The 17,544-nt window shown below is 44.4% G+C and overlaps 1 protein-coding gene across 2 annotated transcripts in view; it reads left to right on the top strand.

Annotated features, from left to right (window-relative positions):
- The window catches only part of LOC109891760 (unconventional myosin-XVIIIa-like), a 94,197-nt gene that overhangs the window by 21,838 nt on the left and 54,815 nt on the right, over positions 1-17,544 (top strand). For both annotated transcript variants that reach the window (XM_031826472.1, XM_031826471.1), the window contains exons 3-14: positions 3,632-3,719; positions 3,926-4,032; positions 4,199-4,375; positions 6,748-6,958; positions 7,079-7,322; positions 9,242-9,305; positions 9,549-9,693; positions 12,522-12,533; positions 13,237-13,407; positions 15,729-15,819; positions 15,920-16,112; positions 16,950-17,036. In XM_031826472.1, the coding sequence (XP_031682332.1) occupies positions 3,632-3,719; positions 3,926-4,032; positions 4,199-4,375; positions 6,748-6,958; positions 7,079-7,322; positions 9,242-9,305; positions 9,549-9,693; positions 12,522-12,533; positions 13,237-13,407; positions 15,729-15,819; positions 15,920-16,112; positions 16,950-17,036 (1,590 nt within the window). The remainder of the gene's footprint in view (positions 1-3,631; positions 3,720-3,925; positions 4,033-4,198; positions 4,376-6,747; positions 6,959-7,078; positions 7,323-9,241; positions 9,306-9,548; positions 9,694-12,521; positions 12,534-13,236; positions 13,408-15,728; positions 15,820-15,919; positions 16,113-16,949; positions 17,037-17,544) is intronic.

The raw sequence follows: 17,544 nt of genomic DNA, 5'->3' as shown, positions 1-17,544 counted from the left end.
ATGTCTGCCTCATAGAGTATTACAGTCAATGGAGCATGCGGTTCTGATGTGTGCACTGAACACTTATTAACCCGTTCTCACCTGTGTTGGTGATGTGACCTACTGTAGGTTCTGGAGCTGGTCCCTACAGAGGAGAACCACAGGCGTCTGAGGAAGAACCTCACCGGAGCTGGCTCTACTGTAACATCCTCTCTTTCAGCCTGTATGTCTGCCTGATCTGCTGTGCTATTACCCTGTCTTACCTTGCCATGGGTCCGTGCCACCCTGCTGTGCATCAGCATGGGGACAGGTGCACTGTCTGATGTGGCCCCAAACTGGTGTTGCCCACGATTAGCAGGGTTTGAATTATGGAGGTACCCTGTGGTGTTGTAATTGGAACCCTGACTAGCAGCATCGGTGTTATGACTTTTCAGTTTAGTGTATGTAGCCTACATTAGTCTGTCATATGGCCTCCTATCATGTCTTAGGAGCTCTCCTTAGTCCTATGGATAAGGTCTCGTATGAATAAGGCTCCTGTGTGGGTCCTCATTTACCTGAGCCACAGGAATATCTATGTTCTGATGTTGGATTGAGACTGTACCTGTTGAAGATACTTGTTACTTGGCTGTTGGCATGTGTTTGAACATGCAGTATGGTCTGAAGTTGACCTCTGGATTGACCCCCTCCCCTTCCTGCCCTCCTCCAGACATGGGTGGATCAGGACCATGTGGCCCTCCTGCAGGTGGCCCACACGGCTGCCTCTCAACCCAAGGTCTGCCCACTGCTATGCCTGACTGCAATACCCCATGCATCTCCCTCAGTTCTACCCTGGACGTGTGTGTGTGTGTGTGTGTGTGTGTGTGTGTGTGTGTGTGTGTGAGAATCGCAGCCTACATCCTCAGCAGGGATGTTGTATCTGTGATGAACTGGTAGAATATTGAGAAACTCATGAAATACATGTCTTGTTAATTTGACCATGTCTAGTAGGTTTACAGTGAGAGTGTATGCTTGTCTAGTGATGTGGCTTGCTTTTCAGTAAGATTTTCAGATCCTGTTAGAGGAAAACCTAGTAACTCAAATTGCACGAGTTAATCCACCGATTAATTGTCATGTGTGTTTAGTTTGTTCATATTATCTCTTTCACAGTCTTCATAAATATTTGTGGTGAAGTGCTGATATGCAGCCAGTCATGTGTTGTGCTGTGTAATGATGTTCGGTTATGTAGCAGGCTTTATTCGTGACTCCCTATCCTTTCTGTGAGAGTGGGCTCTCAGTACTTTGGTGGCAGGGGGTGATATCAAATTGTATTTGTCACATACACATGGTTAGCAGATATTAATGCGAGTGTAGTGAAATGCTTGTGCTTATAGTTCCGACAATGCAGTAATAACCAACAAGTAATCTAACCTAACAATTCCACAACTACTACCTTATACACACAAGTGTAAAGGGATAAGGAATATGTACATAAAGATATATGAATGAGTGATGGTACAGAATGGCATAGGCAAGATGCAGTAGATGGTATTTCTTCAGCCTCCTGAGGTTGAAGAGGCGCTGCTGCGCCTTCTTCACCACTCTGTCTGTGTGGGTGGACCAATTCAGTTTGTCCGTGATGTGTACGCAGAGGAACTTAAAACTTACTACCCTCTCCACTACTGTCCCGATGATGTGGATAGGGGGGGGGGGTGCTCCCTCTGCTGTTTCCTGAAGTCCACCATCATCTCCTTTTGTTTTTTCGACGTTGAGTGTGAGGTTATTTTCCTGACACCACACGCCGAGGTCCCTCACCTCCTCCCCTGAAGGCCGTCTCATCTGATGGTAAACACACAGTAGAGACTAGTGTGCCATGAGGGGCTTTCTGGAGGCCAGGTGGGGGTTTGGGAGGTAAGAGTGTGGGGGGGTGTTCCAGGTGTTCCATGGGGAAGAACAAAACTCCTCCCTCACGGAGAGGATGACACTGCAATGCAAAACCAGAGCCCATTTCCCACTTGTTCCTGTCCTCCAGTTCAAAGATGTCTGGTTGCTGAGGATGTCGACCTTTCTACTGGTGTTGCTAATACATCTATCTCAGTCATCTCTCTGGGTATACATACAGTGCATTCGGGAAGTATTCAGACCCCTTCACTTTGTATACATTTTGTTACTTTACAGCCTTATTATAAAATTAATTTAAAAAACATGTTTTACTCATCAATCTACACATGATACCCCATAAGGACAAAGCAAAACAGTTTGTTTAAAATAGTTTTTTTCCAAATGTGTAAAAAAACTGAAATCACATTTAAATAATTATTCCGACTGTTTTCTCAGCATTTTGTTGAAGCATCTTTGGCAGCGATTTCAGCCTTGAGTCTTCTTGGGTATGATGCTACAAGCTTGGCACACCTGTATTTGGGGGGTTTCTCCCATTCTTCTCTGCAGATCCTCTCAGGCCCTGTCAGGTTGGATGGGGAGTGTTGCTGCACAGCTATTTTCAGGTCTCCAGAGATGTTGGGATGATTGGTTTCAAGTCTGGGCTCTGGCTGGGCCACTCAAGGACATTGAGACTTGTCCCGAAGCCACTCCTGTGTTGTTTTGGCTAAGGTCATTGTCATGTTGGATGGTGAACCGTTGCCCTAGTCTGAGGTCCTGAGTGCTCTGGAGCAGGTTTTCATCAAGGACCTCTCTGTACTTTGCTCTGATTAATCTTTCGCTCGATCCTGACTTGTCTCCCTGTTGCTGAAAAACATCCCCACAGCATAATGCTGCCACCACCATGCTTCACCGTAGGGATGGTGCCAGGTTTCCTCCAGATGTGACGCTTAGCTTTCAGGCCAAAGAGTTCTATCTTGGTTTCATCAGACCAGAGAATTTTGTTTCTCATGGTCAAAGAGTCTTTAGGTGCATTTTTGCAAACTCCAAGCAGGCTGTCATGTGCCTTTTTTTACTGAGGAGTGGTTTCTGTCTGGCCACTCTACCATAAATGCCTGATTGGTGGATTGTTGCAGAGATGGTTGTCCTCCAGAGGGAATCTGTCTGTCAGAGGGATCCAGAGGGAAGAATCTTGGTGGTTCCAAACTTCTTCCATTTAAGTATGACGGAGGCCACTGTGTTCTTGCGGCCTTTAGATTCTGCAGAAATGTTTTGCTACCCTTCCCCAGATCTGTGCCTCGACACAATCCTGTCTCTGAGCTCTACGGACAATTCCTTTGACCTCATGGCTTGGTTTTTGCGCTGATATTCACTGTCAACAATGGGACCTTTTTTAATTTGACAGGTGTGTGCCTTTCCAAATCATGTCAAATCAATTTAATTTACCATAGGTGGACTCCAGTCATGTTGTAGAAACATCTCAAGGATGATCACTGGAAACAGGATGCACCTGAGCTCAATTTCGAGTCTCCCTAGCAAAGGGTCTGAATATTTATGTAAATTAGCTATTTTTAAATTTTTTATACATTTGTAAGAAAATGAAACCTGTTTTCACTTTGTCATTATGGGGTAGATTGATTAAAACATTTTTTAAAATCTATTTTTAGAAAAAGGCTGTAACATAACAAAGTGTGGAAAACGTCAAGGGTTCTGAGTACTTTCCAAATGCACTGTACACCTCTGCGCCTTTTCTTCTTTTAGAAATGTACTAACCCTGTCTGGGCCTGCTCTCTCACAGGTGAAGACTGAGGAGCAGATAGCTGCTGAGAAGGCCTGGTATGGGACTGAGAAAGTATGGCTGGTTCACAAGGATGGATTTTCCTTGGGTTAGTAGAGATTAATGCCACCATTCACCCCAATATGATCAACATTTATGCATGTTCAATTTGCTCTTGATATACTGACTGAAGTAGTAAGCCATATTGGTATTGAATTTGTAAATGTGTATAACACATGATGCAGCCTAGACAAACATTTTCTCTGTGGCTATAGATCATAATGATACTGAATCTGTTCTGACTGGTCACCACAGCGACCCTGTTGAAGACGGAGCCAGGCAGTCTGCCAGAGGGGACAGTCAAGATCAGACTGGAGAGCGACGGCTCGTTGCTGGATGTGGATGAGGATGATGTGGAGAAGGTAAACCTAAACTCAACAAAATGTACATGGTGATTGGCCCCTGTAATGCACCTAATTTGAATTGTTCTCATATTGGATCCGAGTACTTTTATTGGGTCATTATCTGAAGAGAAGAGTCTGTGGCGTATCACCTCTTTGAAAGCCGTCCTCTAACCCATATGTGTAGGCAAACCCTCCATCGTTTGACCGCGTGGAGGATCTGTCCTCACTGCAGTACCTCAATGAGTCCAGTGTGATGCACTCCCTGCGCCAGCGCTACGGGGGCAACCTCATCCACACCCAAGCTGGACCCAACATGGTGGTCATCAACCCCATCAGCGCTCCCTCCATGTACTCTGAGAAGGTACTGTTCTGGGTGGAGACTGCAGCTAGCAGGATAGAGGGGATATATTCTAGGAGAGTAGCAAGTACACCAGAGTTTACATTTTTAATTATTATACAACATTCTTGGGTACCTGCAGGAAGGGTACCACATGAAGGAAGGGTACCACCGTAGTCAATCGGTCAATACTATAATAATACTCTAAGTAAAAATCTTAATCTGTAATTTACACTGTTGAAACATTACAGCACAGTTGAAAAATATGTAAATTAGAAATCTGAATTGATGGTCTTCAGAAATACTGTAGATGGAAGCTGAAGGGTGGGACTCAAAAGGAATAAAAACAAATAAAATAAGATAACTAATGTAAAAATACTGTGTCTGTGAATTGTATGTATAAGCTGGAAGTATTAAGTATTGTTGTCCATTAGTTTACTCCAGTTAGGGGAGGGTGGCAGGGTTAGGGGAGGGTGGCAGGGTTAGGGGAGGGTGGCAGGGTTAGGGGAGGGTGGCAGGGTTAGGGGAGGGTGGCAGGGTTAGGGGAGGGTGGCAGGGTTAGGAGAGGGTGGCAGGGTTAGGGGAAATAATAAGGAAGGAAAAAACATGTAAACAAATATATATGGGGTGTTGGAAATGATGGAGGCAAATACATTGATAGAACCCACAATCTATCTGCAATATTAAAGCTGAACAACCCCCCCCCCCCCCCCCCACACAAAAAAAAGAATGACAAAATGATATACAGTGGGGAGAACAAGTATTTGATACACTGCCGATTTTGCAGTTTTTCCTACTTACAAAGCATGTAGAGGTCTGTAATTTTTTTTAATCATAGGTACACTTCAACTGTGAGAGACAGAATCTAAAACAAAAATCCAGAAAATCACATTGTATGATTTTTAAGTAATGAATTTGCATTTTATTGCATGACATAAGTATTTCATCACCTACCAAACAGTAAGAATTCTGTCTCTCACAGACCTGTTAGTTTCTTTAAGAAGCCCTCCTGTTCTCCACTCATTACCTGTATTAACTGCACCTGCTTGAACTCGTTACCTGTATAAAAGACACCTGTCCACACACTCAATCAAACAGACTCCAACCTCTCCACAATGGCCAAGACCAGAGAGCTGTGTAAGGACATCAGGGCTAAAATTGTAGACCTGCATAAGGCTGGGATGGGTGACAGGACAATAGACAAGCAGCTTGGTGCGAAGGCAACAACTGTTGGCGCAATTATTAGAAAATGGAAGAAGTTCAAGATGACGGTCAATCACCCTTGGTCTGGGTATCCATGCAAGAGCTCACCTCGTGGGGCATCAATGATCATGAGGAAGGTTAGAGATCAGCCCAGAACTACACGGCAGGACCTGGTCAATGACCTGAAGAGAGCTGGGACCACAGTCTCAAAGAAAACCATTAGTAAAACACTATGCCATCATGGATTAAAATCCTGCAGCGCACGCAAGGTCCCCCTGCTCAAGCCAGCGCATGTCTTCCAGGCCCGTCTGAAGTTTGCCAATGACCATCTGGATGATCCAGAGGAGGAATGGGAGAAAGTCATGTGGTCTGATGAGACAAAAATATAGCTTTTTGGTCTGAACTCCACTCGCCATGTTTGGAGGAAGAAGAAGGATGAGTACAACCCCAAGAACACCATCCCAACCGTGAAGCATGGAGGTGGAAACATCATTCTTTGGGGATGCTTTTCTGCAAAGGGGACAGGACGACTGCACCGTATTGAGGGGAGGATGGATGGGGCCATGTATCGCGAGATCTTGGCCAACAACCTCCTTCCCTCAGTAAGAGCATTGAAGATGGGTCGTGGCTGGGTCTTCCAGCTTGACACCGACCCGAAACACACAGCCAGGGCAACTAAGGAGTGGCTCCGTAAGAAGCATCTCAAGGTCCTGGAGTGGCCTAGCAGGTCTCCAGACCTGAACCCAATAGAAAATCAATACGGAGCTGAAAGTGCGTATTGCCCAGCGACAGCCCCGAAACCTTAAGGAGAAGGTCTGTATGGAGGAGTGGGCCAAAATCCCTGCTGCAGTGTGTGCAAACCTGGTCAAGAACTACAGGAAACATGATCTCTGTAATTGCAAACAAAGGTTTATGTAGCAAATATTAAGTTCTGCTTTTCTGATGTATCAAATACTTATGTCATGCAATACAATGCTAAATAATTACTTAAAAATCATACAATGTGATTTTTGTGATAAATTACAGACCTCTACATGCTTTGGAAAGTAGGAAACACTGCCGATTTTGCAGGTTATCAAATACTTGTTCTCCCCACTGTATGTATACCAGAAAGAGCACGTGGGACTGGATTTGTTGAATTGGAGAGGTTTTATATGGTGAGAATGACACTCCCCTCACCTCTCTCTCTCTAGGTGATGCACATGTTTAAGGGGTGCAGGAGGGAGGACACAGCACCTCACATCTATGGCGTGGCCCAGTCAGCCTATAGGAACCTGTTGACCACCCGTCAGGACCAGTCGATTGTGCTACTGGGAAAGAGTGGCAGCGGCAAGACCACCAACTGTCAACACCTGGTTCAGTACCTGGTCACCATCGCCGGCAGCACTGGCAAGACCTTCTCTGGTAGGTTTTGAGGGGAATGAACATGCAGTACGTTACAGAACAACTTATTTACATTTTTCATTTGAAAGTCCATTATTTGCCTGCTATTCCCTATTTGGCCTGTTTCTGTGTGTCTCCCAGCGGAGAAGTGGCAGGCAGTCTACACCATCCTGGAGGCCTTTGGGAACAGCTCCACCTCCATGAATGGAAACGCCAGTCGCTTCTCTCACATCGTGTGCCTGGATGTTGACCAGGCTGGACAGGTGGCCTCGGCCTCCATTCAGACCATGCTGCTAGAGAAGCTAAGAGTGACCAGGCGGCCAGAGGGAGAGTCCACTTTCAATGTCTTCTACTATATGATGGCTGGAGCTGACAGCGCTCTCAAGTAAGCTGCCGTCTTCCTCAGACCTCTGTGTGGAGCGGACCTTCACCCTTGCCGAACACACACACACACACACACACACACACACACACACTCTTTCTCTCTCTCTCTTTTATTTATATATATATATACATACATACAGTGCCTTGCGAAAGTATTCGGCCCCCTTGAACTTTGCGACCTTTTGCCACATTTCAGGCTTCAAACATAAAGATATAAAACTGTATTTTTTTGTGAAGAATCAACAACAAGTGGGACACAATCATGAAGTGGAACGACATTTATTGGATATTTCAAACTTTTTTAACAAATCAAAAACTGAAAAATTGGGCGTGCAAAATTATTCAGCCCCCTTAAGTTAATACTTTGTAGTGCCACCTTTTGCTGCGATTACAGCTGTAAGTCGCTTGGGGTATGTCTCTATCAGTTTTGCACATCGAGAGACTGAATTTTTTTTCCCATTCCTCCTTGCAAAACAGCTCGAGCTCAGTGAGGTTGGATGGAGAGCATTTGTGAACAGCAGTTTTCAGTTCTTTCCACAGATTCTCGATTGGATTCAGGTCTGGACTTTGACTTGGCCATTCTAACACCTGGATATGTTTATTTTTGAACCATTCCATTGTAGATTTTGCTTTATGTTTTGGATCATTGTCTTGTTGGAAGACAAATCTCTGTCCCAGTCTCAGGTCTTTTGCAGACTCCATCAGGTTTTCTTCCAGAATGGTCCTGTATATGGCTCCATCCATCTTCCCTGTCCCTGCTGAAGAAAAGCAGGCCCAAACCATGATGCTGCCAGCACCATGTTTGACAGTGGGGATGGTGTGTTCAGGGTGATGAGCTGTGTTGCTTTTACGCCAAACATAACGTTTTGCATTGTTGCCAAAAAGTTCAATTTTGGTTTCATCTGACCAGAGCACCTTCTTCCACATGTTTGGTGTGTCTCCCAGGTGGCTTGTGGCAAACTTTACACGACACTTTTTATGGATATCTTTAAGAAATGGCTTTCTTCTTGCCACTCTTCCATAAAGGCCAGATTTGTGCAATATACGACTGATTGTTGTCCTATGGACAGAGTCTCCCACCTCAGCTGTAGATCTCTGCAGTTCATCCAGAGTGATCATGGGCCTCTTGGCTGCATCTCTGATCAGTCTTCTTCTTGTATGAGCTGAAAGTTTAGAGGGACGGCCAGGTCTTGGTAGATTTGCAGTGGTCTGATACTCCTTCCATTTCAATATTATCGCTTGCACAGTGCTCCTTGGGATGTTTAAAGCTTGGGAAATCTTTTTGTATCCAAATCCGGCTTTAAACTTCTTCACAACAGTATCTCGGACCTGCCTGGTGTGTTCCTTGTTCTTCATGATGCTCTCTGCGCTTTTAACGGACCTCTGAGACTATCACAGTGCAGGTGCATTTATACGGAGACTTGATTACACACAGGTGGATTGTATTTATCATCATTAGTCATTTAGGTCAACATTGGATCATTCAGAGATCCTCACTGAACTTCTGGAGAGAGTTTGCTGCACTGAAAGTAAAGGGGCTGAATAATTTTGCACACCCAATTTTTCAGTTTTTGATTTGTTAAAAAAGTTTGAAATATCCAATAAATGTCGTTCCACTTCATGATTGTGTCCCACTTGTTGATTCTTCACAAAAAAATACAGTTTTATATCTTTATGTTTGAAGCCTGAAATGTGGCAAAAGGTCGCAAAGTTCAAGGGGGCCGAATACTTTCGCAAGGCACTGTGTATATATATATATATATATATATATATATATATATATATATATATATATATATATATATATATATATATATATTTACTTTAAAGAGTTTTGAAGGTCAGAAACTATCATAGTTCTGTCACGTATACTCTTGTCATTGTGACTGAATGACAGCTTGTCTCATATTGCCTACCCAGGACTAAGCTGCACTTCAACCACTTTGCCGAAAACAGTGCTTTCGGAATCGTGCCTCAACCCAAGGTAACTCTACCCAGGGCCCCAACGACCTTGTGGGAAAGACCTTGTGTCAGGAAAGTTGTATTTGGTTTTGTGTGAATAGACTCGTACTGCTTTTATACAAGTTTTTTTTATTTGATTTGATGCTGTATTTCCTATGTAATTGTAAGATGCAGAGCTCCCAATGGGACTGTTAAAATAAAGGTACAATTCTAGTAAATCCAGTCCATATTAACACCTGTCGTTTCTCCCCCCATGCTCGCCCAGTCTGAAGACAAGCAGCGGGCCTCCCAGCAGTTCACCAAGCTGCAGGCAGCCATGAAGGTCCTGGGCATCAGTGGGGAGGAGCAGAGGGCCTTCTGGCTAGTCCTGGGGGCCATCTACCACCTAGGAGCTGCAGGAGCCACCAAGGGTAAGGAGCCTACTCTGAGACCATGTCAGATGTTCAGTCCAGAGGCTAATAATGCAGCTGCATTCTGTATTTATATTCCATGAAAAACTTACATGGCAGATGCATGTTTTCTGTATTCAACAAAAATATAATACATTTTCATAGTGTAGTTGAAAGAGTAAAGCCAAGCAAAGAGACAGTGGGTGTATTCTGAAATAACAGAATTCATGGTGCTGCCATCTATCCAGGGCCTTTGTTTGTTTCAAGGAGCTTTTCAAGCTGAGAATATTGATAACATTTATGTGACAGTTGTGAAGTTTATGAGCACTTTCAATAATTGCATGTTTTACCATCTGCAGGGGAGATGTTCATTGCATTCCTTTACCGTTCAGCCATGCGCAACACAAGTATCAAAATGGTTGGTGTCAGTTTGAGACAGTCGGGCGACAACTAAAGAGTTTTAAGTGTTCCAACTCAAGAAGCAAAAAGTCCCAGCCCAACTTCAGCCTTAAGCTGACTAAATGCCTTGTCATTGGAAAGCTCTCAGTGTCTGTTAGCGGCTGTGCCTCCGCAGAGGACAAACCCATTGTGTTTGACTGCTAAACTCAGCAAAAAAAGTAACGGCCCTTTTTCAGGACCCTGTCTTTCAAGGTAATTCGTAAAAATCCAAATAACTTCAGATCTTCATTGTAAAGGGTTTAAACACTGTTTCCCATGTGTGTTCAATGAACCATAAACAATTAATGAACATGCACCTGTGGAACGGTCGTTAAGACACTTAAGAGCTTACAGACGGTAGGCAATTAAGGTCACAGTTATGAAAACTTAGGACACTAAATAGGCCTTTCTACTGACTCTGAAAAACACCAAAAGAAAGTTGCCCAGGGTCCCTGCTTGTCTGCATGAACGTGCCTTAGGCATGCTGCAAGGAGGCATGAGGACTGCAGATGTGGCCAGGGCAATAAATTGCAATGTCCATACTGTGAGACGCCTAAAACAGCGCTACAGGCAGACAGAATGGACAGCTGATCATCCTCACAGTGGCAGACTACGTGTAACAACACCTGCACAGGATCGGTACATCATAACATCAGGATGGCAACAACTGCCTGACTTACACTTGCACAATCCCTCCATCAGTGCTCAGACTGTCTGCAAGTGCTCTTCACTGACGAGTCGCTGTTTTGTCTCATCAGAGGTGATGGTCGGATTTGCGTTTATCGTCGAAGGAATGAGCGTTACACTGAGGCCTGTACTCTGGAGCAGGATCGATTTGGAGGTTGAGGGTCCATCATGGTCTGGGGCGCGGGTCACAGCATCATCGGACTGAGCTTGTTGTCATTGCAGGCAATCTCAACGCTGTGCGTTACAGGGAAGACATCCTCCTCCCTCATGTGGTACCCTACCTGCAGGCTCATCCTGACATGACCCTCCAGCATGACAATGCCAACAGCCATACTGCTCGTTCTGTGCGTGATTTTCTGCAAGACAGGATGTTCTGCCATGGCCAGCAAAGAGCCCGGATCTCAATCTCATTGAGCATGTCTGGGACTTGTTGGATCGGAGGGTGAGGGCTTGGGCCATTCCCCCAGAAATGTCTGGGAACTTGCAGGTGCCTTGGTGGAAGAGTGGGGTAACATCTCACAGCAAGAACTGGCCAACCTGGTTAAGTCCTTGAGGAGGAGATGCACTGCAGTACTTAATGCAGCTGGTGGCCACACCAGATACTGACTGTTACTTTTGATTTTGAACCCCCCCTTTGTTCAGGGACACCTTATTCCATTTCTGTGTAACTTGTTCAGTTTGTCTCAATTGTTGAATCTTATGTTCATACAAATATTTACACATGCTAAGTTTGCTGACAATAAACGCAGTTGACTTGTTGACGAGTTTATTTGCCTGACAGCCCAGAACGAGACGGATTGTTTACACTCTACTAATTAAAATGAATGTGTGAGCAGTTGGAATGCTTATTCACATGGTCTAACATTGCCATCTCTGCAGTGTCAGTCATAGAGGAAATTGGAAATGATCCCAAACAAACATCCTTCTGGGTGTTTTTGTGTCTTCTACTGTTTTGATCTCCTTCTCTTCCTCTCTGTCTCTGAAGTGTTATTTGGCTGTTAATTGGTTAATTGGATTCCAGGCTGTATCACAACCGGCCATTATTGGGAGTTCCATAGGGCAGCTCACAATTGGCCCAGTGTTGTCCGGGTTTGGCCGGGGTCATTTTAAATAAGAATTTGTTCTTAACTGACTTGCCTAGTTAAATAAATAAATACAATACAAAATAAATATACATATTGTTGGGTTACAATCTGCCAGATCAGATTGACCAAAATAATCTCTGTTGCCACTTGGTGGAAATATGTTAACACTTGCTGCCTTCCCCTATAATACTACAACATCTTTGTCGTCTTATAGAGAGTTTAGAAATGGGTGAGTTCAGCAGAGGTTTGATGAAGCACCCTAATGATAAGCAGTGCAGTTTGACTAGGTAACACCAGAGGGCAGCATAGACCTTTTACTTATCATGAGTTTCAGTTTCAATACACTAAAGAAGTGCATGACTTTATCCACCTGCTCTCAGTAGATCTGAATGAACGGGAGGTTGATTGGGTATTCTGACAAGTGTGGGCTGTTCTACTCCTCAACTCTCAGTACATTGTTTTCCAATGAAGCTCCTGAATGCAGTGTGTTGGTCAGACCCTGTTAAAGCATGCCCGTTGCTGCTGTTAGAGTGGTGTTTGTCTTCATGTACTGTATACATTGCTACTGTTGCTCCAACTGTTCTGTTCTAACGACCTGTTCTTACTTGCATGTTGCATGCTGCACCCCTTGCATTGCAGACGCAGACAAAGGTAAAAACACCCCTCTCCATATTGTTATGTTCTGACTGCTTTTATCACTGTGAGCTGACATGGTGTCATTAGCATTTTAATGAAGTTCTAAGTCCTTTTCTTTAATTGCCTTCTGGCTTGTCACAACATGGTGGCATGTGATGCTCTCATAGGCCCGATGAAACAGGGAGATACCAGCGTTCCCCAGTCAGTCGCCCTCTTAAGTGTCTGAGGGAGGGTTCCTCTCCAATACCACTGAAATTAAAACCCACTTCTATCCACTCTCATCACCCATCCACCAGACATGGTTTGCAGACCGAGGCTCGTGTTTCTGCAACTTCATACTTTGGAATGTCCTTGTAATTATTTCCTGTGTATGTCTGGATGAAGGACATAACTGTGAGAAAAATAACATTGAAAGAAATGTAAGAGCTTTCAGAACTACGTTAAATGGTATTGACAAAAGAGCTTTAAGCTAATGGAACTGTAGAAGAGAATTTATACTACTTAGATGCACAGTACCTTGAATAGGCTACATTTCACTATCCTGATGAGGTTATTATTAGCTCTCCTACTATCACAGTTGCGTTAGCCTGGGAAGGGTCGACTTGACCCAGACACACACCGCCTCTTGTCAATAACTGTATGCTCCTGTCGTGGATAGACATACTGTCCCCATGGTTGTTGGCAGAGGAGATAATGGTTGTATTTCTGTTTGTCTCAGCCGGTAGGAAACAGTTTGCACGTCATGAATGGGCGCAGAAGGCTGCCTACCTGCTGGGCTGCACTCTAGAAGAGCTCTCCTCCTCCATCTTCAAGCACCAGGCCAAGGGCACCCTGCCCAGAGCCAGCTCTATACGTCAGGGGACAGACGATGCAGCAGGAGACTTCTCAGGTACACCTGGGACTACACACACATGGCCCCTCAGCTCATCACCTAGGGGACACGACACGCTCCTCTGAAAGTTTAAGCTTATCCAAGTAATGACTACCGCAGTCCCATAGTGGTTATTGATGGGTAGGTATACAACAAATATCAGGAGGATTTTAGGAAGTCGTCTTTATGCATTGCCCTTGAAATAAGAATTTCATTCCATAGATAATTTTCACATCTACAGTAGCTCAGAGTTTTATCAGGGGTTGACACATATACTTTGAAGGACATATATGCAGTCAGAACCTTATCACAGGAGAACTGGACAGTTGGCCTTTATTTTACCTTTACCTGTCCTCTCTTCCAAAACGCAGAGATGTTTCCCTCCAGCCACCTTTAGCTCAGTAGCTATTCCTGGATATGGTAGATGGTATCATTCTGGCCCTGTACTCTGAGTCTGGCCACAAAGCAGTGTAATCTAGGAAGGTTCAGACTTGCCAGCAGTTCTCAGATCAAAACACACAACATCCATGCCTCATGGCACTGGGCACCTGGTAAACCTTACTGACATGGGATAGCGTTCTCATCTACGCAAAGGTTTACCAGATGCACACTGCAATGAGGTGTACATGTGGATGTGTGTGGTTTGATCTGAGCACTGCTAACAAGTCAGTCTAAACCTTCCTAGATTACTCTGCTTTGTGAGTAGAATACAGAGCCAGTAGGATACAATAATGTTGCCACCCATCAGACATGGTTGGGATTTCCCGGTCTTCCTCTGTTACCACCTCAGGTTCAGGGGCAATAGTACTAGGTGTAGCTGGTTTCCTGCAGTTATCCCATTTCAAATTTCACACTCACTGGAGTGAGCCGAGCATTCAATGCCTCTGCTATGAACAGTGCTTTGGGAAAGTATTCAGATCCCTTTACATTTTCCAAATTTTATTACTTTACAGCCTTATTCTAAAAAATAAAAACATTTCCCATCATAAAGACAAAGCAAAAACAGGTTTTTAGAATTTTTTTGCAAATTTATCAAATAAAAAAACAACTGAAATATTACGTTTACATAAGTATTCAGACACTTTACTCAGTACTTTGTTGAAGCACCTTTTGGTAGCGATTACAATCTTGGCACACATGTATTTGGGGAGTTTCTCCCATTCTTCTCTGCAGATCCTCTTAAGCTCTGTTAGGTTGGAAGGTGAGCGTCTCTGCACAGCTATTTCCAGAGATGTTCAAGTCCGGGCTCTGGCTGGGTCACTCAAGGACATTGAGACTTGTCCCGAAGCCACTCCTGTGCTGTCTTGGCTTGTGCTTAGCGTCATCGTCCTGTTGGAAAGTGAAACTTCACCCCAGTCTGAGGTCCAGAGCAGGTTTTAATTTCTCTGTACTTTGGTACATTCATCTTTCCCTGGATTCTGACTAGTCTCCCAGTAACTGCCTCTGAAAAACATCCCCAAAGCATGATGTTGCCACCACTATGCTTCACTGTAGGGATGGAGCCAGGTTTCCTCCAGGTGTGACGCTTGGTATTCCGGCCAAAGATTTCTATCTTGATTTCATCAGACCAGAGAATCTTGTTTCTCGTGGTTTGAGAGTCTTTATGGGACTTCTGGGCCTTCCGTCTGGCCACTTTACCATTAAGGCCTGTTTGGTGGAGTGCTGCAGAGATGGTTGTCCTTCTGGAAGGAACTCTGGAGCTTTGTCAGAGTGACCATCTGGTTGTTGGTCACCTCCCAGACCAAGGCCCTTCTCTCCTGATTGCTCAGTTTGGCCTGGCGGCCAGCTGTAGGAAGAGTCTTGGTGGTTCCCTTGCCCAGATCTGTGCCTCAACACAATCCTCTCTCGGAACTCTACGGACAATTCCTTCGACCACACAGCTTGTTTTTTGCTCTGACACACAGTCGACTGTGGGACCTTATATAGACAGATGTGTGCCTTTCCAAATCAAGTCCAGTCAATTGAATTTACCACACGTGTACTCCAAGTTGAAGAAGCATCTCAAGGATGATCAATGGGAACAGGATGCACGGGAGCTCAATTTTGAGTCTCATAGCAAATGGTCTGAATACTTATGTAAATAAGGTCATTGAGATGTATATTTGTAATAAATTTGCAAGAATTTCTAAAAACCTGTTTTCACTTTGTCATTATGGGGTATTGTGTGTGTGGATTACAGATTTGTAAAAATATTTTACAAATCCATTTTAGAATAAGGCTGTAACAAAATGTGGGGAAAAATCAAGGGGTCTGAATACTTTCCGAAGGCACTCTATGCTGTCTGATTTGATGATGGGGACGTTGTTATGAATTTGTCTCTTCACCTATTCTCCCACCAGGTTCCAAGGCCACAGCCATGGAGTGTTTAGAAGCCATGGCATCTGGGCTGTATTCAGAGCTCTTCACTCTCCTCGTCTCCCTCATCAACCGGTTAGTCACCACTTTACCAGAGATCGAGGGAGATGACGCAAGCATGCACCACTACAGCTCGTTCTCAGATTTTTTTTTGGTCTGTGTGTGTGTGTGCCAGTGCTCTGAAGTCCAGCCAGCACTCTCTGTGCTCCCTGCTCATCGTGGACACCCCGGGCTTCCAGAACCCTCGCCTGGCAAAGCGGGAGCGCGGAGCCACCTTTGAAGAGCTCTGCCATAACTACACCCAGGAGCGCCTGCAGACACTGTTCTATCAGCGCACCTTTGTACAGGAGCTAGAGAGATACAAAGAGGTAGCTTAATATGATCAGTACACACACACTAACTCATATGTAAACACACACACACTTTTAAGGATTCAAATACACATTCTCACATACTGGACATAAGATGACACGCTATTACTTCCTGTAAGCCATGGCAAATTAGAACTTCATAGATCACATGGTTTCCACCCTCTCATCAATACTGTCAGTCACACAGTGAACCCATGTAATGGCTCATATGATTGCCATTTCTCCTCCCCTGCCGGGCCCAAAGCGAGTTCACTCATCACTGGCTGTATGAGCTGGGTTGAGCTGCAAGGCAGTGGAGCTGCTTATGGGCCTCGCTGGCTGATGAAGAATAACACCTGTCTTTAACTGCCACTTCTCTTCAGACAGCAGATCTACTCTCTAATGCTAATCTATACACCTGCCATAATAGGGCTGAATTATGCCTGACAACTCTGTCCTAACTGATGTGTGGCTAATCACCCCATTGTACAAAACACAATGGTTTCACTTTCATAAACTGCTGATAAATGGCTACAGGCTATGAGCAGATCTACTCTCTAATGCTAGTCTATACACCTGTCATAATAGGGCTGAATTATGCCTGACAACTCTGTCCTAACTGATGTCTAATCACTCCCATTGTACAAAACACAATGGTTTTACTTTCATAGTCTGTTGCCATTTGTCAACAGTTTTGAGCAGTTTATAACAATTGTATTACTATTGTTATGTGTATATACTGTAGCTGATAATGAGTAACATAATGAACTAATTCCTAAAGTAAACAACTAAAAACTTCCTTCAGATCTATGTTACTGTCATTGGTTCCTAATCATCCCCTCTGTCCCCCCTTAGGAAAACATAGAGCTCGCGTTAGATGACATGGAGCCCAGCACATCTCTGTCTGTAGCTGCAGTAGACCAAGCGCCAAGTCAAGCCCTGGTAAGTACACTCCTTAGTGTACTTACTCCTTAGTGTACTTACTCCTTAGCGGTGTAAGGCACTGCATCTCAGTGCTAGAGCCGTCACTACAGACCCTGGTTCGATCCTGGGCTGTATCACAACCGGCCGTGATCGGGAGTCCCATAGGGTAGTGCACAACTGGCCCAGCGTCTCCCAGGTTACAGGAGGGTTTGGTCGGGGTAGGCCGTCATTGTAAAATAAGAATGTGTTCTTAACTGATTTGCCAAGTTAAATAAAGGTTAACAAAAAATAGCTATATTCACACAAGAGTTTACCTCAATGAGAATTTAAACGAAGTCATGCTTTCTATGACCATGGCAGATTCATGCTGTACAGCAGTCCTCTCACCTTTCTATGACCATGGCAGATTCATGCTGTACAGCAGTCCTCTCACCTTTCTATGGGATTTCTGTTTTGATATTGGCACAGGTCCAGTGACTCGTTATTTCACATGAACTCCCTTAAGAATGGTTTGGCACTTTCAACT

Source organism: Oncorhynchus kisutch, linkage group LG6, assembly GCF_002021735.2.
Source record: "Oncorhynchus kisutch isolate 150728-3 linkage group LG6, Okis_V2, whole genome shotgun sequence".
Lineage (NCBI taxonomy): Eukaryota > Metazoa > Chordata > Actinopteri > Salmoniformes > Salmonidae > Oncorhynchus > Oncorhynchus kisutch.
This window is presented reverse-complemented; position numbering and strand designations above follow the sequence as displayed.